Source organism: Agelaius tricolor, unplaced genomic scaffold (assembly GCF_023055355.1).
Source record: "Agelaius tricolor isolate 1412-34295 unplaced genomic scaffold, bAgeTri1.0.p SCAF_10, whole genome shotgun sequence".
Classification (NCBI taxonomy): domain Eukaryota; kingdom Metazoa; phylum Chordata; class Aves; order Passeriformes; family Icteridae; genus Agelaius; species Agelaius tricolor.
In genome coordinates, this window is record NW_027269270.1 from 22,121,131 (window position 1) to 22,142,313 (window position 21,183).

The 21,183-nt window shown below is 45.1% G+C and overlaps 1 protein-coding gene across 9 annotated transcripts in view; it reads left to right on the forward strand.

Annotated features, from left to right (window-relative positions):
• The window catches only part of BIN1 (bridging integrator 1), a 90,563-nt gene that overhangs the window by 62,818 nt on the left and 6,562 nt on the right, over nucleotides 1–21,183 (forward strand). For 4 of the 9 annotated variants that reach the window (XM_071435214.1, XM_071435211.1, XM_071435216.1 and 1 more), the window contains 7 exons: nucleotides 4,357–4,507; nucleotides 8,609–8,737; nucleotides 11,606–11,713; nucleotides 13,286–13,309; nucleotides 17,311–17,403; nucleotides 18,193–18,303; nucleotides 19,097–19,198. In XM_071435214.1, coding sequence (XP_071291315.1) covers nucleotides 4,357–4,507; nucleotides 8,609–8,737; nucleotides 11,606–11,713; nucleotides 13,286–13,309; nucleotides 17,311–17,403; nucleotides 18,193–18,303; nucleotides 19,097–19,198 — 718 coding nt within the window. The remainder of the gene's footprint in view (nucleotides 1–4,356; nucleotides 4,508–8,608; nucleotides 8,738–11,605; nucleotides 11,714–13,285; nucleotides 13,310–17,310; nucleotides 17,404–18,192; nucleotides 18,304–19,096; nucleotides 19,199–21,183) is intronic. The other 5 variants (XM_071435218.1, XM_071435215.1, XM_071435219.1 and 2 more) reach the window with 2 other exon arrangements.

A 21,183-nucleotide genomic window follows, 5' to 3' on the forward strand; every position in this document is an offset into this window, starting at 1 on the left:
TGTTTTTGTGTGATGGAAAATGCAGTGCTGGGTTTTCCATGGAATATAATCGATTTTGGTGTTTAACAGCTTCTAGTTTTACCTAGTGGGCTTGTCCTTTTGAACAGGTCTGAAATGCTGCATTCTCATCCCCAGCCTAGCCAGGGAGGACCAGTAGGCAGGTCTTTCACACTCAGAAGTCCTACCCTATCTACCCGTTGCAATTGGGAGAATGATGAGGTGGGAGAAGGATACTTCCAGCTTTGCTCCTTACTTGCTCTGTTCTTGAGGATCCTCACTGTCTTGCTCCGTCCATTTAAAATTTTGTGCAGGACTGGAGGAATAAGAAGCCTCTTGGCTTGTATAAAGACTAATGTCTGCATCTTGCCTTTAGAAGAGTGATGGCATTGATTATCTGGATTGCTACAATGCCTGGAGTTACCATAGGTCAAGGACCCTGACAAGAACATGCTCTGGAGCAAAGTGGGAACTGCTGCATAATGGCATGGAAAATTCCTCTGGTTTTTGTTTTTCTTTTTTGTGTTGGTACTTCCTCCATGGGATCCTTACAGGGAGAAAAAAAAAAAATATAATCACCAAGATGGTGTCCTGCCAGCAATAAAAGAAAGTGCTGATGGATTGGGATCCTTGTTTTTCCTGATCTGGTTCCCCACTGACTAGGGCAAGTCATGCAGCCATTCTCTTTGTGTCTGCTGTGCATACTTTGTAAAGTGGGAAGTTGGAGAGTGAAGAGTGGTAATTTCACAAGGAAGCTGATGGGCAAACTTAGATAATTATATCTTCAAATGCAAGTAGTAAAGCAATAGATTGTGCTGTTACTATTCTGAGGTTTTCTACTATAGGAAAAGGAGGATTCACTGGAACACTTCTCTGGAGGTCTGTCTCTGTTGTATCTGTACCAGGCAGGAAGTCTAATATTTCCAATCACTGAGAGTGGATGGATTATGCAGCAGAAGGAGAGCTAGTAAATCTCCCCATGATGAGTTCTGCTCACCATGGGCTCCTGCTCTGCCTTGGTAAAGTCCAACTGACCTGGCCATAAAGGTGCCTGACCTGGGCTCTGCTGGGGGTTTGTGCTGTCAGAGCAGCTGCTGGGGTCACAGAGAAATGTGCAATCCCTAGTGCAGAGAAGGAGGATTTGGAACTCAGTCAGTACTTGATCTGCAGCAAGAATGTACATTTGTGCCACCATATGTTTAGGTATGTAGGTTCTTTTTTCCTTCTTTCTCCCACCCACTCCTTTATTTTTTTTTTTTTTTTTGCTTCCAAATAATTCTCCAGTATGCTCTAGAGGTAAAAATTTAATTACCTTTGGCTAAAAGGCCCAGTGTGAGCCTTAACTGAGATGCCAACCTTTTTTTCTTTTTTAACTTGAGAACTTGGCAGGACATGACTGATCTGTTTTTACCATATTGGAAAGTAGGTTTTATCCTCTGATGTAGAATTGTTACAAGTGCGAGGGAAACTCATCTGCAGATGTTACTCTGCCCTTCCAGAACAAATGAGGCAGCACCTTGGAGTGTCTGGGAGCTCAGCAGCACTAAAAAGAGGCTGGGTGATTTTGACTTTCCCTTCAGCTGTATTAGACCCAGCTCTCTTTCCAGCTTTCTGTTTGCAGAAGAAAGTTGACACCCCTTTCCTTTCGTTGCCTGATATTCCTGGAATTGGCATCACTTCCCATTTGCTCATGGGAAGGAAAAAGAGCAGTGACCTTGTGGTTTTGGCTTGCTTTTACTCTGGTGCTCACGTTTGGTCAGTAGGTAGAGTCCCTGCACTCTTGCTTTTTCCTGTGTTTCCTGGAGCAAACAGTTAGCTGGAGACAAGACTCTGCTCTGTGTGGGCAGTGTGTGCTCCCTGGGGACATGTGAAGGACAGAGGATCCTGGTGACCATCTCACTTGATGCTGGTTGCGCTGGCTAAATTCAGCCAAGTTACAAAGCAACAAGTGCAGGAATGAAGGTGCCGCTCAGGGGGCTGAAAAAGGCTCAGCCAAAATTAGCACTGGCATTTTCCTAGGGGGCCTGGCCAACACATCAAACAAGCTGTAAATAGTAGTGACTTAATGAAGGCTTTAGTGTTGGGCCCTCACAGCCCAATTCTTCCCCTCATCCTACAGGGGCTGACTCACATGGGAGCCTTTTACCAATATATCTCCAAATTAAGTCACTGCCAGGCACTGGAAATAAGTCACAACAAAACTGTTCCATGGCCTTTAAAAAATAAGCCTGAACTCCTTTCGCAGTGGGAGAACTGGCCTTTTCAAGTCCCTAGAAGGAAAAGTCTACCCTTGTCTTGGTAGGCCAGCTGACAGCCAGTAGTCCCAGTATTCCCAGTGTAGTTGGGGCATTTGGGAAGTCCTGGCACTCTAGATGCAGATCGCTGTCCCCCATTTACTCTGAGGGAGGTAACATGTACTTTTTTTCCCCCCAAATTTATCATTAGAGGATGTTCTCTGATGTTTCCTGGTGACTCCTGTTTAGACCAGAACTTTACTTTCACCCTCCAACCATTACTAGTTTTAATCTGTAGCACAACTTCGTAATTTTTTTCAGAATTCTTTACAGACCCCGGGTATTGAGGTGATTTCTGGGAACTTCTGAGGAAGGACACTGTTCAATCAGACTTAAGAGCTGCAGGGGTTGGCATCCATGTTCTGTAGTCTCTCCTCCTTCCTTTTCCTTCTTCATGTCCCTCTTTCTCCCTTGGTGTGTGTGCCCCTGGTTGAGAGCTGCTGGCAGAGAATGTCATTGGGTTTGTTGCATCATGTTGGTGTGCTCTTGGCATCAGTGTCATCAGAAGTGTCCAACCTGCATGTGGACCTGAGGAAAAGTGCTTTGTGGGAATATGTGTGTGTGGGGTGTGGATATGGGGGGAGAAAGTTGGGGGGATGGGTGAGGGCAAAGTGAATGAAGAAGGAATGGGATGGGGAGCTTGAAAGCTGGAATGCTGAGCAGGGTGAGATGCTTGCTTGTAAGAGGAGGTTTGTTGAAATGCCTTGCTATCCCTTCTTCCTCTTGCTATCCCCCACTTGCAAACAAATGTTTAGGAATGAGGCCATCATGCATGTTGGCCAGTGACCACCACAACTCAGGCATCCAGGTGTGAGTGGATGTACATGTCTGAGGCTCTGGGCTCTCTCAGGACAGAGCAAAGTAATAAATTACTTGATCTCCCTGCAGAATCAGATCTGCCTTGCTTTAGTTCTGGCTCTATGCCAGGATTTAGTGTCTCAAGTTGTAGGAGAGGGTCTGTTTCTTTCAGCTTCTCTTAAGGCCTTGAATTTCACAGGAACTGTGACTTTTAGTGGAGTCAAATATCACTCCCTGTAGATGAGGTTGCACAGCCCTTTTGCAATATGCTATGATATTATATTTTCATCTGCGTATGGTTTTGCCAAACTGTAATCACTTCTGCTAAAATATCCCCCAGCAGTGAATTTTTCCTGTTGAAATTCTCTGGTAACCAACTTTTTGCTAAATCTCTCATGACTGTGTTTTGAAGCAGAGACTTGACACCCAGCCAGGGCACGCCTGTAGGGAAAGGCATGTGCCTCTTGCCATGCCTTTGAAAAATCTGCCCAAATCTGTCCAAGCTGTGAACCAACAAATGCCACTGGCATATGCTTCTTGCATCTTAATTTCCTGAAGAATCCTTCTTGACTGTGTGTCAGAAGCAGTCTTGGAATAGAGACCAACTAGGGAGACCTTTCATAATAGAGAAATCTCTATTAGTAGCCAGAACCTCACTGTTCCTTTGCTGTCTGGAGTGATCTGTGAAACCTCTGGCAACTTTGCCTCTCTACTAGCTTAGTCAGTTCATACCACATCAAGGAATAAGATATTCTGTGATTGCAGCCTTAGTTCAGGTGTTGTGAATTTATTAGTCATAACCCATACAGAGGTCCATAGACTACCAGACAGAAAAATTCCAATCTGTGGCATTTAAAACTAAATGAGCAGCACTGAACTCCTTTCCCCATCTGCTTCCCCAGTATTAAAGACTATAATTTAATGTCAGGTACTTATATTAAAATCTGGCAAAATTAAGGATGCCTGGTTGTTTTGTTTTTGTTTTTCTGTGTTTGAGGCAAGTGTGTAAGTTCTGTAGGCATTTAGTGAGTAGCCTGCTGCAAAGTGATGCTGCTGCAGTGTGTTGGACTGCAAGTGACTCAGCAAAGATGCTTCTCAGGAGCTCCAAATGTCTTCATTGCATATCTGGGCAGTGAAGCAAAGAGATAATGGAGGCCACTGATCTGTGCTGGTTAGCACAGCTCCTCCTAGGCCTGGCTCAGACTTCTCTCTTTTTCTTTCCCTCTCTCTCCCCCTGTCTCCCCCTTTCTCTCTCCACTTCCTTCAGTGACAGCACCCCAGCGAAAGCAAATAAAAGCCCCTCGCCTCCACCAGATGGATCTCCCATCACCAGCCCTGAGACCAAGACTGCCAACCATGAGCTGGAGCCGTCCACTTTGGAAGCACCTGGGGCAGGCATCCCAAAGTCACCGTCTCAGGTAGTGTCCCCATGGCATTGACCGTGTCTCTGCTGATGCCACAAGCTCTGTGGGTTAAAGACATCCATCAGTTGTTTTTTTAGACCTCATCCTGCTAACTGAGCACACAGAATATCACATGATGGTTGTTCTCTTCCACTGGTTGCTGAGAAAGTTCCTAAGAATGCAAGTTGCTTATTTGCCATTTTTCTATTATAAGAACTGAGTGTCTTTGAATGGTTTCACAGGGCAGAGGCCAGTAATACTTTTTGCTCTCTGATAGGATGGCCAAGAAGATCCAGGGAGGATGGAGTTGTAGCTAGGCAAGGAGGTTTGTTCTTTGCATTTGAATTAACCAGTGGAATTCAATGGTCCAGTTTCTTTTTAAGAACTTCTGTAGCTGAGAAAGGTTAAAGTAAAAAAGCTTAATACTATAAGAAGAACATCTGTACATTGGATGATGCTTCACTTTACTATCAAGACACAATATTATGCTAAAAAAAGAGAAGGATTTTTTTTTTATGCTAGGAAGAAATTAGGCGGGTTCCAGGAAGAAGATAGTCCATTGTATGGAGTCTGATACCTTCCATGTGGCCTTCATTAGGCCTTTCCTTACATAGGAAATATCCAGCAGCATGTTCAAAACAGTAGATACAGCTACTCAGCATATCGTATCATATATATTCTACTTTGGGAAGGTAAAACATTTACTTCATCTTCTTGTCCCTCTGTTGCTGAGTGGGGAAAAACTTAGTAGGGAAAAGTAGTAACTAGACCAAATTTACATTGGGTTCCAGTCCTTGTGTCTCAGTAAGTGGGACATTAGGAGAAATCTTCCAGGAAGAATTAAAGCTCAGAGGGGTTCTGGCTGAACTGGTAAGAAAACTCACTGCCTCTGAGAAGAGATGGGTGCAACCCAGAACTTCCTTGATGTTCCCATGCATGGCAGTGTGATTCCAAACCCAAGCCTATGGGGTAATTTTCCTCCTGTTTCTAGATAACCTCTCACTATATTGTTCTCTCCACTGCATATTTGATTTTTAGGATTATTGAGGGACAGGAAGGGGGCATGTGGCAAAATTTCTTTTCCAGCCCTGTGAGATGTGTGGATGCCTGGCAGTGTCTTTTCAGGACTTCTGCAGGGTCTCTGAATGGCTCGGCAGTGCAGAGCCTACCTCTGGCTTCACCACCAACCTGGGTTAGGACCTTTGGAGTAGGCTGTGTGTATGGGGGAGAGAAGATAGGATATCCAAAACTGCCTTTCTGTTGCAGGTTTCTTTTTGTTTTTCTTATTCCCCCAGAGATTTCCAGAACTTGACTAAAATTTGGAATGAGAAATCATATAGAGATTTATTAAGCTGTCCACAACAGACTTCACTCACCCTGTCTATGGACTCATCTTGCTGAGTTTGGTTTCTTCCCTTTCCTTTAAATAGCACACATAACCCTTGTTTTTGCCAGCCTGCAAATGCTTTCTGCTTCACTTGCTGCCTGCCTGCCCGCAGGAATGGGGCCGGAGGCACCCCTTGAGGAACAAGCAGGAGATGTTCCAGCACAGCCCTGGCTGGGATGGGCCACAGGCAGGACTGAAATGACATTTGCAGCCAATGCTGCCACCGCCCGGCAGCTCTTTCCCATTCTGCATTTAATTCATCCCCCAGGCATCGTGAAGAGAAGAGCTCCACTCCCTATTCACAGCAGCTGCTAAGAGATGGAGCTGGCTCCAGAGGCAGGGAAGGCAAAGGCAGGAGTTTCACACTCAGAGCCGAGACTGGTGTCTGTGTGGATAAAATCTAGAAACCAAGTGTGTGCCAGCTTGCCAGGCAGCTGGGAACACAAGTGTCTGCTCTTTTAACAATGCCTGACTTTAACACTGAAATTTTCACAGGTGTTCTTACTTTTGACCTATGGGTAAGTGATTTGTGCAGTGGTCCTCCAGGGGAGGCTGAGGGGCCTCACCCTCTTTGGGAGGATGGAGCACAAAGCAACAAGCAAGAACAATTCCCTGGCCTCTTTGCATCTGGAATACCAATGCAGAGTGTGAGCAAAGGCTGTGGAGAGAAAGACAAGATCAGGAGTGATCAAATAAATGCTAACTAAATTTTGAACTGTTCCCTGTACAACCCAAAACAATCTCAAACTCTTTTACTGTCATTTAACTTTTAAAACCAGTTTATTTCTGTCTTTTGGAAGAAGTGAATGCTCTCAGCTCTCCACAGAATAATTTGATGATGACACAGGACTTCAGGGGATCTGTGAAACTTAAAAGGTCAGACTTCTGCTCTCAGTTACACCACTGAAACTCTGTAATGAGACTTTTGAAATCAGTGCAACTGTGCAGAATTTGGGTAGATAAAGCTCTGTGAGATTGAAGTCAGCAGAAGGATTTTAAAGGATTTGTTCTATTCTAGGCAACAAAATTGTTGTTAGTTCATGATGAATTTATGAGTATAGCCCATCATCAATATGCAATCATCTTGTCTTTGAAATGTGGTTTTAGACTGCTGTTGGAAGTAATGCTGGAATAGCGTGGAAGTGGTGATTTCCAAAACACTACTGCATTGGAATGAAGGAGACTGACTATCCATATCAAAGGAATAAATAGTAGAAGAGTTGTGATATTTTTGACTTGAGAGTTAGTAATTGGAGCCTTCCATTTCTGAAGAGGGTGGATCTGTTCTGAGAACAGCATTTCCCCGAAACTCCTGGTCCCATCTTGCAACTGGCAGGCAGGGGGTTTTCAGTCAGGAGTTGTTCTCAGAGAATACAGATACACCGCCTTGTGCAAACAAAAAGTTGGAAGTGAACACACTTGCTTCCATTATTTCCCCTAGCTAGCTATTCAGGGGGAAAAAAGTGTGTTTTCATACACAATCACTCCCTCTCAAGTAGGTTAATCCAGTAGAAAACTGGGCATGTCCTTAGAAATCTGAATAAAGGCTGTGTAGAACTCAGTTATGTGCTGGAGGAGTGTGAACACAGGCCTAGGAGTAATGGATTTCTGTGTTTCAGATCTGGGCTTGACACTGATACACTGGGTGCACATTGTCAGGTCTCTGGGTCTTGCTGCCTTGGATGCAGTAAGAAGATCAAGTAGCTGGAAAACTTCATTGTAAATGGGAGGCATTGACATTGCTGAACATTGCTGTAGTGCTGGAAACTTGTATGGCTGATTTATTCCGACACAGCAGCAGCTCCTCAAAGTCTGATTTGATCTAGAAATGATAATTAAGCCTTGTGCACAGCAAAATATGAAAAGTACATGGATGGGCTGATCTAGGCAGTGACGACCACAACTTCCATGGGGTTGTGGATGCAGTGTCAGGCTGAATCATTAGCATGATGAGGGATGAAAGAATAGGTTAGAGTTACAAAGTGAGGTGGTTTTATGTATTCACTGGGATCTCCATTTGGGAGATGTGACTTCATTACTATTAATGCTCACTGGTGAAACTGAGAGCAGAGTTGGGCTCACAGCAGTCATGGCTTCTCAGGAGTTTGAGTTGTTCTTGCCTAAAGCTGAGATGCCATCAAAAGCTCCTGCAGACCTTTCTTACAGCACACTGAAAACCAATGCACCAGGGAGCCAGAACTGGGCAGATCAGTCTGTCCTGAACTGGGCAGATCACTCTGTCCTGTCAATGCCACCTGCCCATTGTAGGGCAAACGGCCTCTCTTCTCTCATTCCCTTAGGTATGGTAAGTATGGCAAAGGGAGGCAGTGCTGGCCTGTTCTGTTGGATCATGTTCTCAGTAATTGATCTGCTCCCTTCCCAGTGGTTCTTTTGAAGGTTGCACATGCTTAAATTATGTATGCATGTCCTGTCAATGCATATTAATTGTGTTACGCTTCTCCTCTGCAGAGGGAAACTTGCCCGTGGCTGAAGTGTAACTAATGATGCCAAACCTTCTCTGGAGGCGTGTGGTTATTGATCTTTTGTTTTGTTTCAGTTCAGCCCTTCACCCCTTCCCCTCTCTCTTCAGATGGAGTTGATTGGACCCTGCTCTGTGCCAGTGGTTGTGATTTCCCTCACCTTCAGTTTTTGTGACTAACCTGGTTCCTGTCTTTGGTTTTTTTGGGTGTCGCCGTCTGTGCTGTGGCCATGTGCTCACTTGCATGCAGTTGAGGAAAGGGCCTCCGGTGCCTCCGCCTCCAAAAGTCACCCCCTCCAAGGAGATCAAGCAGGAGAACATCATCAGTCTGTTTGATGACAATTTTGTCCCCGAGATAAGTGTGACAACCCCTTCGCAGGTTAGCTGCTATGCCCGGCCTAATTTTTCTCTGCCTCTCAACTCTTCCTTCAGACCATTCTTCTCTTTGGAGGTGTCAAGCCATGAAACCTGGTCAGGTGAAGGAGGAAAGCAAGCTCAGTATTGGACCTCAGAAGGCAAAGGATTACTTAGGAGCTGACTTAAAGGGGAGAGTACCTGAAAGGCAGTGACAGGTTGGCCTTTGAGAGCTTTCATTCATAGAAGAAACAGAGAGAGGAGAAATGCACCTGGTCAAGGTACCATAAAGTAATTGCTGCATTTGTTCAGCAGCAGTGCACATGGATTATGACTCTCTTCATATCCTGTGGTGGGCTATGCTTTCTCCAAAGCCACTGATCCTGAGTGTGGATGAAATGTGTTTTTTCTGCTCATGTACATCCCTAACTGCTGACCTTGGCATCTCTGCCAGTTCTTGGAGAAGACAGTTTTGTGCCCTCTGTGCCTTCACCCATGGCTTTGGGTTTAAAGCCCAGGTCTGCACAGGAAAGGCCAAAAGGAATTGCCAAAGTTCTCTTTGCAAAGAGTAGTTGATGCAGTTAGATGGGCAGGACTGTGCCTATAGTTAAGTCTGCTGACACAGTCTGTCAGTATTGTCAAGTGGCACCTTCTGAAGCCCTGAGGAAGGAAAAAAGTTTGCAAATTATATGTTTTCCTCTTCACTAGTCCTTTGATTTATGTCACTACCGGAGAAGCTGCTCAGGTGGGAAGTTCTCTGTTGGATCTGGGAGAATGGCAGTCCTTATGTATATAGGAGCCTGACCAGATTTCTGGCTGTATCATGAGATACCTGCATCTACTTTACTTAAATATATATATACACATTTGTATATACACATGTGTATATATATATTCCTTAAATGCTTGTTAAAGTACAAATCCTGTCTCTATCAGTGCTCATCTGTGACTCATTCCCTCATTTCTCCTTGCGTCACGCTGCTCCATTGCCTCTGGTTTGCCACCTTCCACCCAGCTGCTGAGGGGCAGAGATGAAGTGGGGAGGGAAGGAGATCCATGTTAGATTTGGCATGGCAATAGATAAAACTTGCAGAGTTGGAGAGATGATTTGACATCACTGCTGGAAGGCGGGGACTGCAGGCAGCTGAGCAACTCTTTATCATCATCTGTGCTTCCTTCTCCTGTATTGTAATGGACAGCTCTGTCTGCCCCATGCTCTCTATCATGTATTTCCATGTGAATGCCAGCCCTTAGTCATATTCTTCTGCACCTGATCAGTGCTCTGAGCCAGGATGGGATCTGCTGTGACTTTTGACCAGATGGGAGTTCTGAGGGAGGACTCTGGTTTCCAGAACAATCTTCACTTCAAGGGCCCAGCAGCCCCTGGCACTCTATGTGATGCCCAGGGCTGTTCCTGTCAGATGTCTTAGTTCCAATGAGCTGTCTTGTGGGAGATTTGGGTAAAGGCAAGGAGTGTTAGCCCTTGCATTCAAGTCTTGAATGACAGGTAAGACTATTCCATGACTGCAGCCTTTGAGGTTTCACTACTAAACAAAGCTAAAGGTTGGGGTTGTAACCTCTCTGATGGGTGGCTTGGATGTGCTGGAAGAACAAACTAGAATTACTAGAATGATAGTTGGTTTTTGCATGCTGGTCAGGGCTCATTATTGTGAGATGGGAGAGCTTGGTTCCTTATCCTTGTGGATCTCAAAAAAGGCATATTCATAAGGCAGAGAAAAATCTAGAAGAAAATTGGGGTAAGAGAAAATTAGAAGGGCAAAAATGATGGTGATGTCGGTGGTATTCAGAGGACTTACCTTAAAGGGTGTCACTTGCTACTTTCCAGAAGCTTTTCCATTGTGGGATTTTTCATATAACTGTGGAGACTAACGTGCCAAATTTTGTGTTATTGAAAAGGTAGCTGAAGCAGTTGGGCCAGTGAGCTGGGAGGCTGTAGGAAACAGGGGCGAATCTTCCTGACTTCCAAGAGACAGCAGCTTCCTCTGAAGCTGAGTGGAAAGCAATATCTTGTGGTTAGATTAAATCTATACCACCAAAGTGATAGTCCAGTCTTAAATGCTAATAATTTGTGTCCTTTGTAGTTGTCCTTTGTAGACTTCTTATTAATGGTAATCAGCAAATGTGGGATCCTTGTCTCTAGGGTAGAGCATTATTCACTCAAAGGGAGTTATTCTGATGACTTTGAATAAAGTAGCAAAGCTTCTCAAATGTATGCTTTTTAGAAGACTTACATGTGTAAGTTTATGGGATGCCTAGAAATGAAAACTATTGGAAACAGCATTTTTTAGTTGTGGGGGGATTAAAATCCCTTAGCTAGAGTGAGCTGCCATATTTTGTGTTTCTGACTCAGAAGGCATGAGCAAGTTAACAGCTTTGGGACTTAGCTCTGAGGCCTCTCAGACTTCCCTTCCAGTAGTTTCAGTGGTATTCTGCCTGGATTTTTGTTCCTGAGATGGGTTGTATGGATGGTAGCTCTTTTATATGTAGCTGGAGAAGTTGGTCTGTCAGTGTAAAGGCAGCTGGATGAGCTATGGGGAGTACATACAGATAGAGGAGCAGCCCTTTTACTTGTCAGTGGCTGTGATCCCTTTGACCACAGCAGATCAGGTGCTCACACCATGTCAGGCTCATTTGGCCAGGTGGGAAGATGAATGAGTGCTGTGGAAAAGGCTCAGATTTGGTTTGCAGGGCCCCCATGAGAGCTGCCTGGGATTGTGGGCACCAGGCAGTCAGGACTCACATCCAGTGTTTGCGCTGCCACCATTTCTTCTGCGCTTGCAGCCTCAGCTCCGGGATATCACACGCCCTCCCTCCACCATGCACACGTGCGTGTCTAATGCTCATACTACTTCTCTCCCTCACTGCTGCCAAGTTTGATGCCCCTGGGCCCTTCCAGGAGGGAGCCAGCCTGTTGGATCTGGATTTTGATCCCATTAAACCAGATGCCACTGTGGGGAAGACCCCCACACCCGCCTCCCAGGTTGGTTCATCTCGCCGTTCCTTCTCCCTTCGGGACTGACTTGCACCCACCTGAACAATAGCGTGGACCTGAGCTGTGGGTGGCTGGGCTTGGGTGTGGGTGCCCAGGATGGGGACCTTGGTCTTCTCTGCTGGGTGTGAAAGTCCAGGAAGAATCAGGTGGCTGCTGGCCTGGCCACAGTCAGGCACTTGGTGTTGGTTGGGGTGCTTGGGCTTTGCTCTGATGATCCACTTAATGTACGTCCCTCCCTAGAGCAGCATCCTCTGTATGCTGTATGTATTAAAGTTGTTACTCTGGATGGGAATTCAGCCTGAGCTCTGTGCTCCTGCTAGAAATTGCTCTCAAATGGATTTTTAATTAACAGACACTTTGATAATCTGCAGTTACTTAAGGTGAATAAGGATGTAAATGGATATTCAAGTGATGTGAAGCCCTTCTTTTTCTGTGTATGACACAGCCTGCATTCATAGTTGAGAAGCAGCTTCCTGCCTGTTACAGTGTCGTATCAAAAAGGAAGATGTCTAATTCTGTTCTGGTCTGTACCTGGTCCTGTCCTCTGTCAGAGGCAGGTGAACTGTGCCTCATGTTATGTCTACACAACTGGAGGTTTTGCAGTGCATCCTGAATATGGTTGTTGTCCTCACCGAGATTTTCCATTTTATATATGTGAAGTGGTTATTTTTTGCCTGTGGATGCTACTAAAATTTGCAATTGACATAATTGGGTTTATAGCACATCTCCAGTATCATCATGTTAAGTAGGTCTGTATGGCACAGATTTTTGTAGGAATAAGACTTTTGTCAGAGCAATCAAACATTAGGCATTTGATTCCCCTAAATTAAAATACTGTATCTGCAAAATACTAGTTATTATCATAATTGGATACACACCAATATGGCAAAGCTATCTTTTTTTGGAACTTTATGTGGGTACATGGGCATTTTGTGTCTACTTGCCTTCAGGACAAGCTGCATTTCAGGATAAGCCTTTTTTAAAAAAAATTACTTTTTTTTTTCCTGAATCATCAGTTAGAACTCAGATGATTTGTTTTACTGACATAAGATATGAGTATAAATTTGACTTAAAATAGAATTGTTATCCTTCCAGCAAGCAACAAATATTATGCTAAGTTGGTTTTTCAAAAATGCTCAGCAACGGCATATTTAGTATTCTAGCCTAATTATTAGTAGCTTCAGAAGTCATTAAAAGAGAGTAAAAAATAAATAACTTCTACTGGTAACCAAAAAATAGTGAAAACCACCTAGGTATCAAAACGGTCAGATTTATTTCCTGTTGGGTGGGCACTATGGCAGAGTGGTTAAGGTATTTTACTGCTGATCCAAAGACACCTCAGAATCATAGAATGTTAAGGGGTTGGAAGGGACCTTAAAGATCTTCTATTCCCAGAGATGTATAAATTCATGTACCAACAGATATTTTCAAAACATGCAGAGATAAGTTCTGTTGAATGTGTATGTCTGCTTCAGTCTGATCAGTGTCTGTAATGTTTGTACTCGCTGAAATAATCATGTATAAACATGTTTTATTTTTGTTGCTCTTTGACATGCTTAGTCTTTACCTTGGGATTTATGGGAGGTAAGAAATTCATACAGCTTTTGTCTCTCATCATGTCTGTTCACATGCCAGTGCCAGCTCTGTTCACATGCCTGTTTCCTTTCCTTCACTGCTTCCCTTCCTGCACACCCCAGGCCAAAGTTGTGCTATGTGCTGCTGGACCCACTTATGCACCTTGTATGAAGCCCCAGGGCCAACCACGTGTTTGCAAGTCAGTCTGGCACTCTGAGACCTAGCATTGTACCAGTGCACATGCCCATTGCCTTTCCCTGCTAACCCACTCATCCCTCCCTTGGCATAATGCTGTGACCTTCACCTCAAACTTAACACCTGTGGCATCATCCTCACTTTCCACAACACATTTCCTGAACTCTCTGTGTGCTTTGGTCTTGTGTGCAATGCATAAATATCTCGGCTATCATAAATATATCATCATTACTGCCTGTACCATTAGATATGTACTCATCTGGAATTGTCTGTGGTGTTTGCTGTTCATTGACCATCATTTTCAGAAAAGCTCATGTGAGTTTGCTCACCCTGTGTCTCCACTGGAAGTTAACTGCAGGCCCAAGACTTGCCTGGCATCTGCCTCAGCTTTGGAGCTTGCTGACAGGGAGACCCTACACATGCCCTGCATCTGAACAAAAACCTGACCCTTGTTTATGCCCTCGTATGTGGCCTGGGCAGGTCTCAGGTTGCTGCAGATTAGCCCCTTGAGAGAGATTTCAAGCACAACTACTTTTGAGTCCCCCTGGACTGGCAGCCAGCCGTGTGGACAGAAAATGCTTGATCTGGGTTCTCAGGCCTGCTGCTGGAACTGGCTGTATTCACTGAGTGAGCTCATGGCCTTGGCTCATGCAGAGGAATTGAGTCCTGCCAACCTTCCATTCCCAAGGGCCAGATCACCCTCTAGAATAAGTATACTTGGAAAGACACGACTTAGCCCTGGCCTAAGGGCTCACTGTGGCCATTACTCTCCTTCCCATGAGCTTGGGTGATGTCAAGGGAAAAGGTTTCCCCAGGGAAGAAGGTTTCCCCTGTGTGTTGTATCAGCCATCAGTGTTTAACATCTGTCCTTCCCCTGTATGTGCATTGTCAATCTGTCATAGGGAAGAAGAGACTGGTTTAGCTAGAAAAAATCTCATTCCTTTCAGGTGAATGGGCAGGGGCAAGGTATGACTGTATCTGATTGAGCTGTGCTTACAGTCTTGGCTTTAGGTTTTTTTGACCACTTCTTTCATCCTGCAAAATGATTTTACCCAAAAGAGAATCTGCTCAACCAGGAAATTCTACTATTCAAGGTGCTCTCACTCTACTAATTCTCACCTTGGCATACCATACACAAAGAACAGAGCTTCCTAAGGTGGGGGAATCTCCCTCTTCAAGTCTTCTGAAGTGTTTTTGTTATAAATGTTCTTAGCTGTTGATGAGAAGAGACTTTTTTGGGGTTCCTTAGTCTCATAGGCCATGAAGTTAACAATTGCATAGAAACTTGAGTGCAGCAGAGCTGGCTTAGTTATGCAGACTGGGAAACGTGCATTTGGTGAGCATGATGCTGCTGTTGGAATAAGCAAAGCTTTTAAACCTGGTAACAGCAGTGAGCAGTTCTTCTTCTCCCTGTACCATCTTTCCATGACTGTAAATGCTTTTATAGGCCTCAGGATGCCCCACAGGTATATAAAATAGAAAAATTAATAGTTGACATGAAAATGTTCTTTGTTGAAATTCAGGGGACTAATTTAGATCCAGTTTCTCTGATTATTCCATACTATTTTGGCAAATTAGCTGCTTTAAGAAAAAAACCCCGAACCCTCAGCTTGAGGTCCTTTTCACTTGTCCATATAAAACTCATGCTTGATCAGATAGAGCTGGCCTGGCATTTGTTCCAGTTTCACTGAACTCAAATGAAAACCTGGGATTGAATCCAATTAAACAGAAGGATCCTTTGTAGCATTTCATATGCATATATTTACCTTGGCTCTACCAAAGCTGCTGAGGGAATCCTCTGTAGGATGGGAACAGCTCTGCCCTCTATAATATCTTCTGGCAGTATAGGCCTGTGGACATGGTGATTGGGAGACATGAGGAAGGATGTGATAGGGGAAGAAGGCATGTGTTAGATGACATGGAGCAGCTGGAGGTAAAGTAATGGATTTTTATTAAATTGAGGATTTATTTATTTGCTATTGCTGCTGTTACTAGAATGCTGCTTGGAATGTTGTGCTAGTGCATGCCTAGTAGCCAGCTGGTACATTTAAGGTTTACCATGGTGATTGCTTTACTCTGGGGTTTTGTAAGGTTGGGGCTATGAGAACTACAAAGTTAAGGAATCTGGACAATGCCTTGTTTTGAATATGATTGTATGCAGGGGTGCATGTATCTTAATTCAACTCCAACTGGCAGTGAAGCACCACACAACCACTCACTCATTTCCCTCCCATTGGTGGGATGGAGGACAAAGTTGGAAGGATAAAAGTAATAAAACTTGTGGATTGAGATGAGACCATCTTAATTCAAACAACATAATAATAATTGTAATGAAAAGAAAAATAACAGAGATAAATGAAACCCAAAAAACCCCAAGTGAGCCGAATGAAAAATAGTTGCTCAACACCAGCTGACTGATGCCCAGCTCATTCCTGAGCAGTGGTGCCTGATCAGCTTTTCCCCTAGTTTATACACTGAGCATGATGGCATTTGGGATATCCCTGTGGTCAGTTGGAGTCAGCTGTCCTGGCTGTGTCCCCTCCCATGTCCTTGTGTCCCCCAGCCTCCTTGCTGGCAGGGCAGCATGAGGACATGAAAAGTCCTTGACTTGTTGTAAGCACTGCTCAACAGCAACTACATCATCAGTGTTGGCAACATTTTCTCATCCTAAATCCAGAACACAGCCCTGTACCGGCTATTAGAAGAAAATCAACTATCCCAGCTGAAGCAGGACAACACATTTTTGTCAAATGTATGAGGCATGTAGGCATGCTAAAGCTGGGTATTCCCATATATTAAAAATGGCAAATCTTGGGAGTCTTCCCAAATGCTGCCTGGCCAGTCTCCCAAGGGGCTGATTTGCAGTCTTGGTGCTACCAGATCCAATGTACTTCCTGCATTGTTGCAATTTCTGGGAGGGGCAAATGAATATCTTTAATTTTGCGTTAAAAAAAAGTTGATCTGACTCCAGATAAAGGAGAATAAAAACTTGAACTGCTGGAAGTCTGTCATAGGTGTTTGGTTGGTCTTTTGTTGTGCACAGAAACCCCTGTCCCCAGGCTTTTTTTGTCAGGCAGTGATTTGTGGATGATACTGATTTTCCTTGGTGGTGGCAGCTTTTGTGCAGTAGAAACTTTCCATCAACACAAATGTGTTACGCACTCCATCTGGAATATTCATAGAAAATTCTTAGTAATAGAATATTCACAAAAGAATCCAAATTCACAACTCTTTGGGCCTGTCCAAAATTGAAGGGAGTGAAAGTTAGCTCAGTGTCTGTTTGATTCAGTGCTAATGTCATGTTGATGCTGGGTCTGGACTAAATTTCATATCTGGCCACATTCTTACCATGCTCCTTTGTTTCTGGGAGTAGGTGAGTACTTAAGTATTCTGTGATTGTTATCCTTGGAAGTAGACTATGGAGAGATCCTTGTTCTTTGTCATGCAAGAGAGCTTGTATTCTCTTACAAGTGAGCGATCTAGAGCTAATAATAGATACTGTGTATGTGTTAAGTAGGTCTGCAGTTTGGATCGTGAAGAGAAAGGAGGCACACAGAATTTTTGGTGTTTCATTGATTTCCTCTGAATTATTGCATGGCTGGAGTTGGGGGTTTCTGACTTAGTTGTGATTTCCATGAGTTGCAGAGAAAGGAGAAGACAGAAATGCAGCCAGACCCTGCAGTGTCTCACCTGTTAGTCAGCAGATGGCTCAGGCAGTGGCACAGAGCACTTGGACAGGCTGGGCTGCACTTTTCTGCACACTCGTGTAACTGGAATGAGAGTAACTTCCCATTGGGATGACTTTTGTATTGCAGCCTGCAGAAGCAGCCCGTGCAGGAGCTGAAGCAGCTGGATCAGAAGCAGCAGCTGGAGCTGAAGCATCTAAAACTGAAGCTGACTCAGGATCGGTAAACACCTCAAGAGACAGCAATCCCTTTCCTCCATCCCTTTGTTACACAGCACACATGGGAGGCTGGACTGGGAAAAGAGCTGTGTGGCTGCTTGGAAAAACACCTCCCTGCCACCAGAGGAGTTACAATGCTCTTATTCAGGGACCAGACTTAGTTGCATTTTATCTGTGTAATGCTTAGGGAGAAGTTCTGCTGGAAAATTCAGTAAAGGAATTGTCCCTTCACCCAAGTTATGAAGTCAGCCCACAGCCCATGCTGTCCTAAGCTGTGTTGTCAGCTGGATTCCCTCTTGCTTGCCATTTACTTTACCTACTCTGTCCTCTGGGCTCTGGCTGTGTCTCCTGAATATCCAGGCTTCCTCTCTTTTTGGTGACACTACTGCCCTTTATAGGGGACAGGGGTAGGTCCTGTCTCATGGCATCTTTGTTCCTACAGGCTGTCACATTTGAGTTGTCTGTTCCAGGAGGGTTCTATGAGATTGCATTGTGACCACAGCAACTGGGAAATGCTGGGCATTATGGTCTCAGGAAACCTACAACTCATCCCTGCCTTTCTGCAGCCTTAGGCAGAGAAAGACAGCAGTCACCAATCCTGCCTTCTCACTGCTGCCTCTGCTGTCCCTTGGGGTGTTCTTGCTGCTGACTGGTGTGCTTGGAAAACCCACTGAAGCCATGGGGATGGGATGGTTGGGGTCTGGACCCTCCAGGGTGGACTTGGAGCTTCAGTTTTTGATTCTCTTTTCTCAATGTCTTTTTTTTCCCTTCCTGGGCTGCCACTGCCTATCAGAGCTCTTTGCCTGCTGTTGTTGTGGAAACTTTCCCTGCAACTGTCAATGGCACTGTGGAAGGGGGTGCTTCATCTGAGAGAGCTGACATGCCCCCAGGATTTCTGTTCAAGGTGAGTGTGTAGCTGTGCAGCATTGAGTTCCTTGTGAGGGTTTTTTCATCCCCTGTAAGGCATTAACTGCTTTCATTTAGCATGGCCATGGGCTAGGCCACATTGAAAGGCAGAACAGAAGTTGAAGAAGAGATAAACCTTCCTCTCCAGCAGTGCAGCTTCATGCAGTTCCAGATGTTTCAAAGGATTATGTAAAAAGATCATCATCTAAAGGTCCTGCTATACTGTGCAGCAAAATCTGTTCTTTCTGCTGGAGTGGTCTCTGTCTTGGTGGTGTGGTGGTGTCAGTCACAGACTCTGGATAGTGGATAAAATGTGCTCCTGACAGGAAAAGTTAAGCTTTGGTGCAAGTTGACAAATTGATAAGAGTTGGGAACACCAGCAGGAACAGAGGACTCTGTGTTCAGGAAAGTCAAAAAGTCCGAATTAACAGAGAAAAGTATAGGACAGGGTAGTTGGGTGGGCGTTCTGAATATGCCAAAGATCACTTGCAACAAAGGAGTGGAGGAAGGAGTGATTTTGGGTGAAGATAAGCCACAAATTTAATGTGCATAAGGGAGTGTGGTAGCAAGAAAGCACAGCTGTATCATGGCCTGAAAGTGAGAATTGACAGCATCTTACTATGGGAACATTTCCCTGCCTTTGTAATTCCCATTTTTTTTTCTGTGAGTTCTGCTGAAAGCAAAAGAATGGCAAAGCCCTGAAGAATGACAGGAGGCTCATAACGTTTAGTGTGGTTTCAGGTGGCATTTTAGGCTGTAGTGCTCAAAGTGCTGCTCTCCTGTCCCTGCAGGTCCAGGCCATGCACGATTACACGGCCACCGACACTGACGAGCTGCAGCTGAAGGCCGGGGACGTGGTGCTGGTGATTCCATTTGAGAACCCTGAGGAGCAGGTGAGTGGGGGAGGCAGGGTGTGAGCATGGGCCAGGTGGAGCCAAGGGGGCTTCCTGAGCTGCTTCTTTCTTCACTAACAGTTGGCTGGCTGAGTCCTGAGCCGTTAGTTTGTGGCTGGGAGCTGGCAATAAAGCTGGTTGTCCTTGAGCTTGAGATTGGCTTCTTGCAACAGAGGGGAGACTCTGCTTGTTCCTGGAAAGTGGAGACATTATTCTGCATAAAGTATGTGGAGTAGCCATGGGTTCTTGTCCCTATGAAAACATTTGAGCCGATACAGTGGCTCTCTTGATCAGAGCACAGCTGAGCCCATACTTTGCCTCCTCACTGCCCCTAAACTTGATCCATATTCCCTATGACCACTACAGCACAGTCTGTGGCATTGAGAGAAGTGACTCATACCTTATGATGTTTTCTTCTCTTTTGAGAAATGTTGGAGCTCTGAGAAAGCAGCTGGTGGATGATGTCTTGCACTTCAGCACAGCAGTGGCTGTTTCCAAATGACTGTGTTTGGTCAGGAGATGGCAGCAGAATCAAAGGCTAGAGCAGGTCTCGGCTCCAGAGAGCAAGTCTTGCTGCTCATCTTCAACCTGAATTTACTTGGTCATGTTTTTCTTTAATTTGAGCTAGAAGCCTTGAGTAAGTCCTCCTCACTTTCTGTGTTTGAGGGCACCCAGCTGACAATCTACAGCAGTTTTACTACTTTGACTGAGAGAGGTGTTGAATTTATAAAATTAATGCTCACATCTCTAGGTTTCTGTTTGAAAAAAAAAGAGAATTCTCCAAATCGATTGAGCAGTCATCAGCTCTTTGGGTTTGGCTAAGTTCAGATAAGATCTGGATTCCACAAGGAGTAAAGGGAAGATGGTGTAGTTCACTAACTCAGAAAATGTGGATCCTCTTTGTGGCCGAGCTGTTGGCTTTGTGAATGATGGAGGCAGATCATGCTGATGTTTGTGAAATGGAGCCATAAATTGCCAACAGTTCCCACACAGCTAGAGGAGGAGAGGTTTTTGAGGAACAGGCACTGATTCCTTCTGGAGACATGATTCCCCACTGGGTGGGACTGCCCTGCACAAGCATTTGTGAACATTTCTTTCTCAGAAAGCTTTCTGGATGGGAAATGAGTGTCAGCTCCCCCAGTTTCTGTGGTAGGAGATGGCGTTTGTGGAGCAGATGGCGTTTTTGGATCAGAGTTTTTCAACGCCCTGTGTTTGCACTTTAGCTGGATGTGGGTGCAACAGCCATGAACTCGAGACTCTCCAAGCTGCAGAGGGTGAGCTCTGAGTGTTGCTAACATGACTCTGTAGCTGCACTGAAGCCCTCTAACCCTTCTACAGTGTATCCTCTGCTACAACTCATTTCCCTAACCTCAACCATACCCAGCCAGGAATTGCTGGCTGTTAACATGTGCATGAACTGTGCACGTGAGTGGAGGGAGCTTAGGATACTGGAGTGATTCCCATCCCTACCTTGCAGCTTAGGTCTCAGTTTGTGGGTATGCCCAGGCCTGGATTCATCTCTCTTGATAGAAGAAAGGGTTGAGGGCAGCAACACTTCTAAGCTGGCACTTCAAGTGATGTGGTTTAAAATTAAGGCCCCATCTGGATCCTTGTGTCTAATCCGTACAGCCAAGGAGACCCTTCGTAGCAGGATGTGGTGGGAGTGATGCATGCGTGCTCTATGGCACAGCACTGTGTGCAAATGGATGAGCTTTTGTGCCTGATGTGCTGGGAGCTGCCTTCTACACACTTGGGCCCAGTGTCTTCTGCCTCGTTGTTTGTCTTCCTGATTTATGGCATGTCAGTCCTTCCACAGCCCCTGCAGCTGGCTGCTGCAGATGGGCTCCCATCTCGTGTCGTTCCCATGACATCTCCTGGATGTTCCAGTCTAAGGCAGCAGTCAGGGCTGAGTGAGCCTGCAGGCTCTGGGGGCTGTGCAGCTCCCATGCCTCATGCTGCACTCTAAACCCATGGGCTGCCCCCTG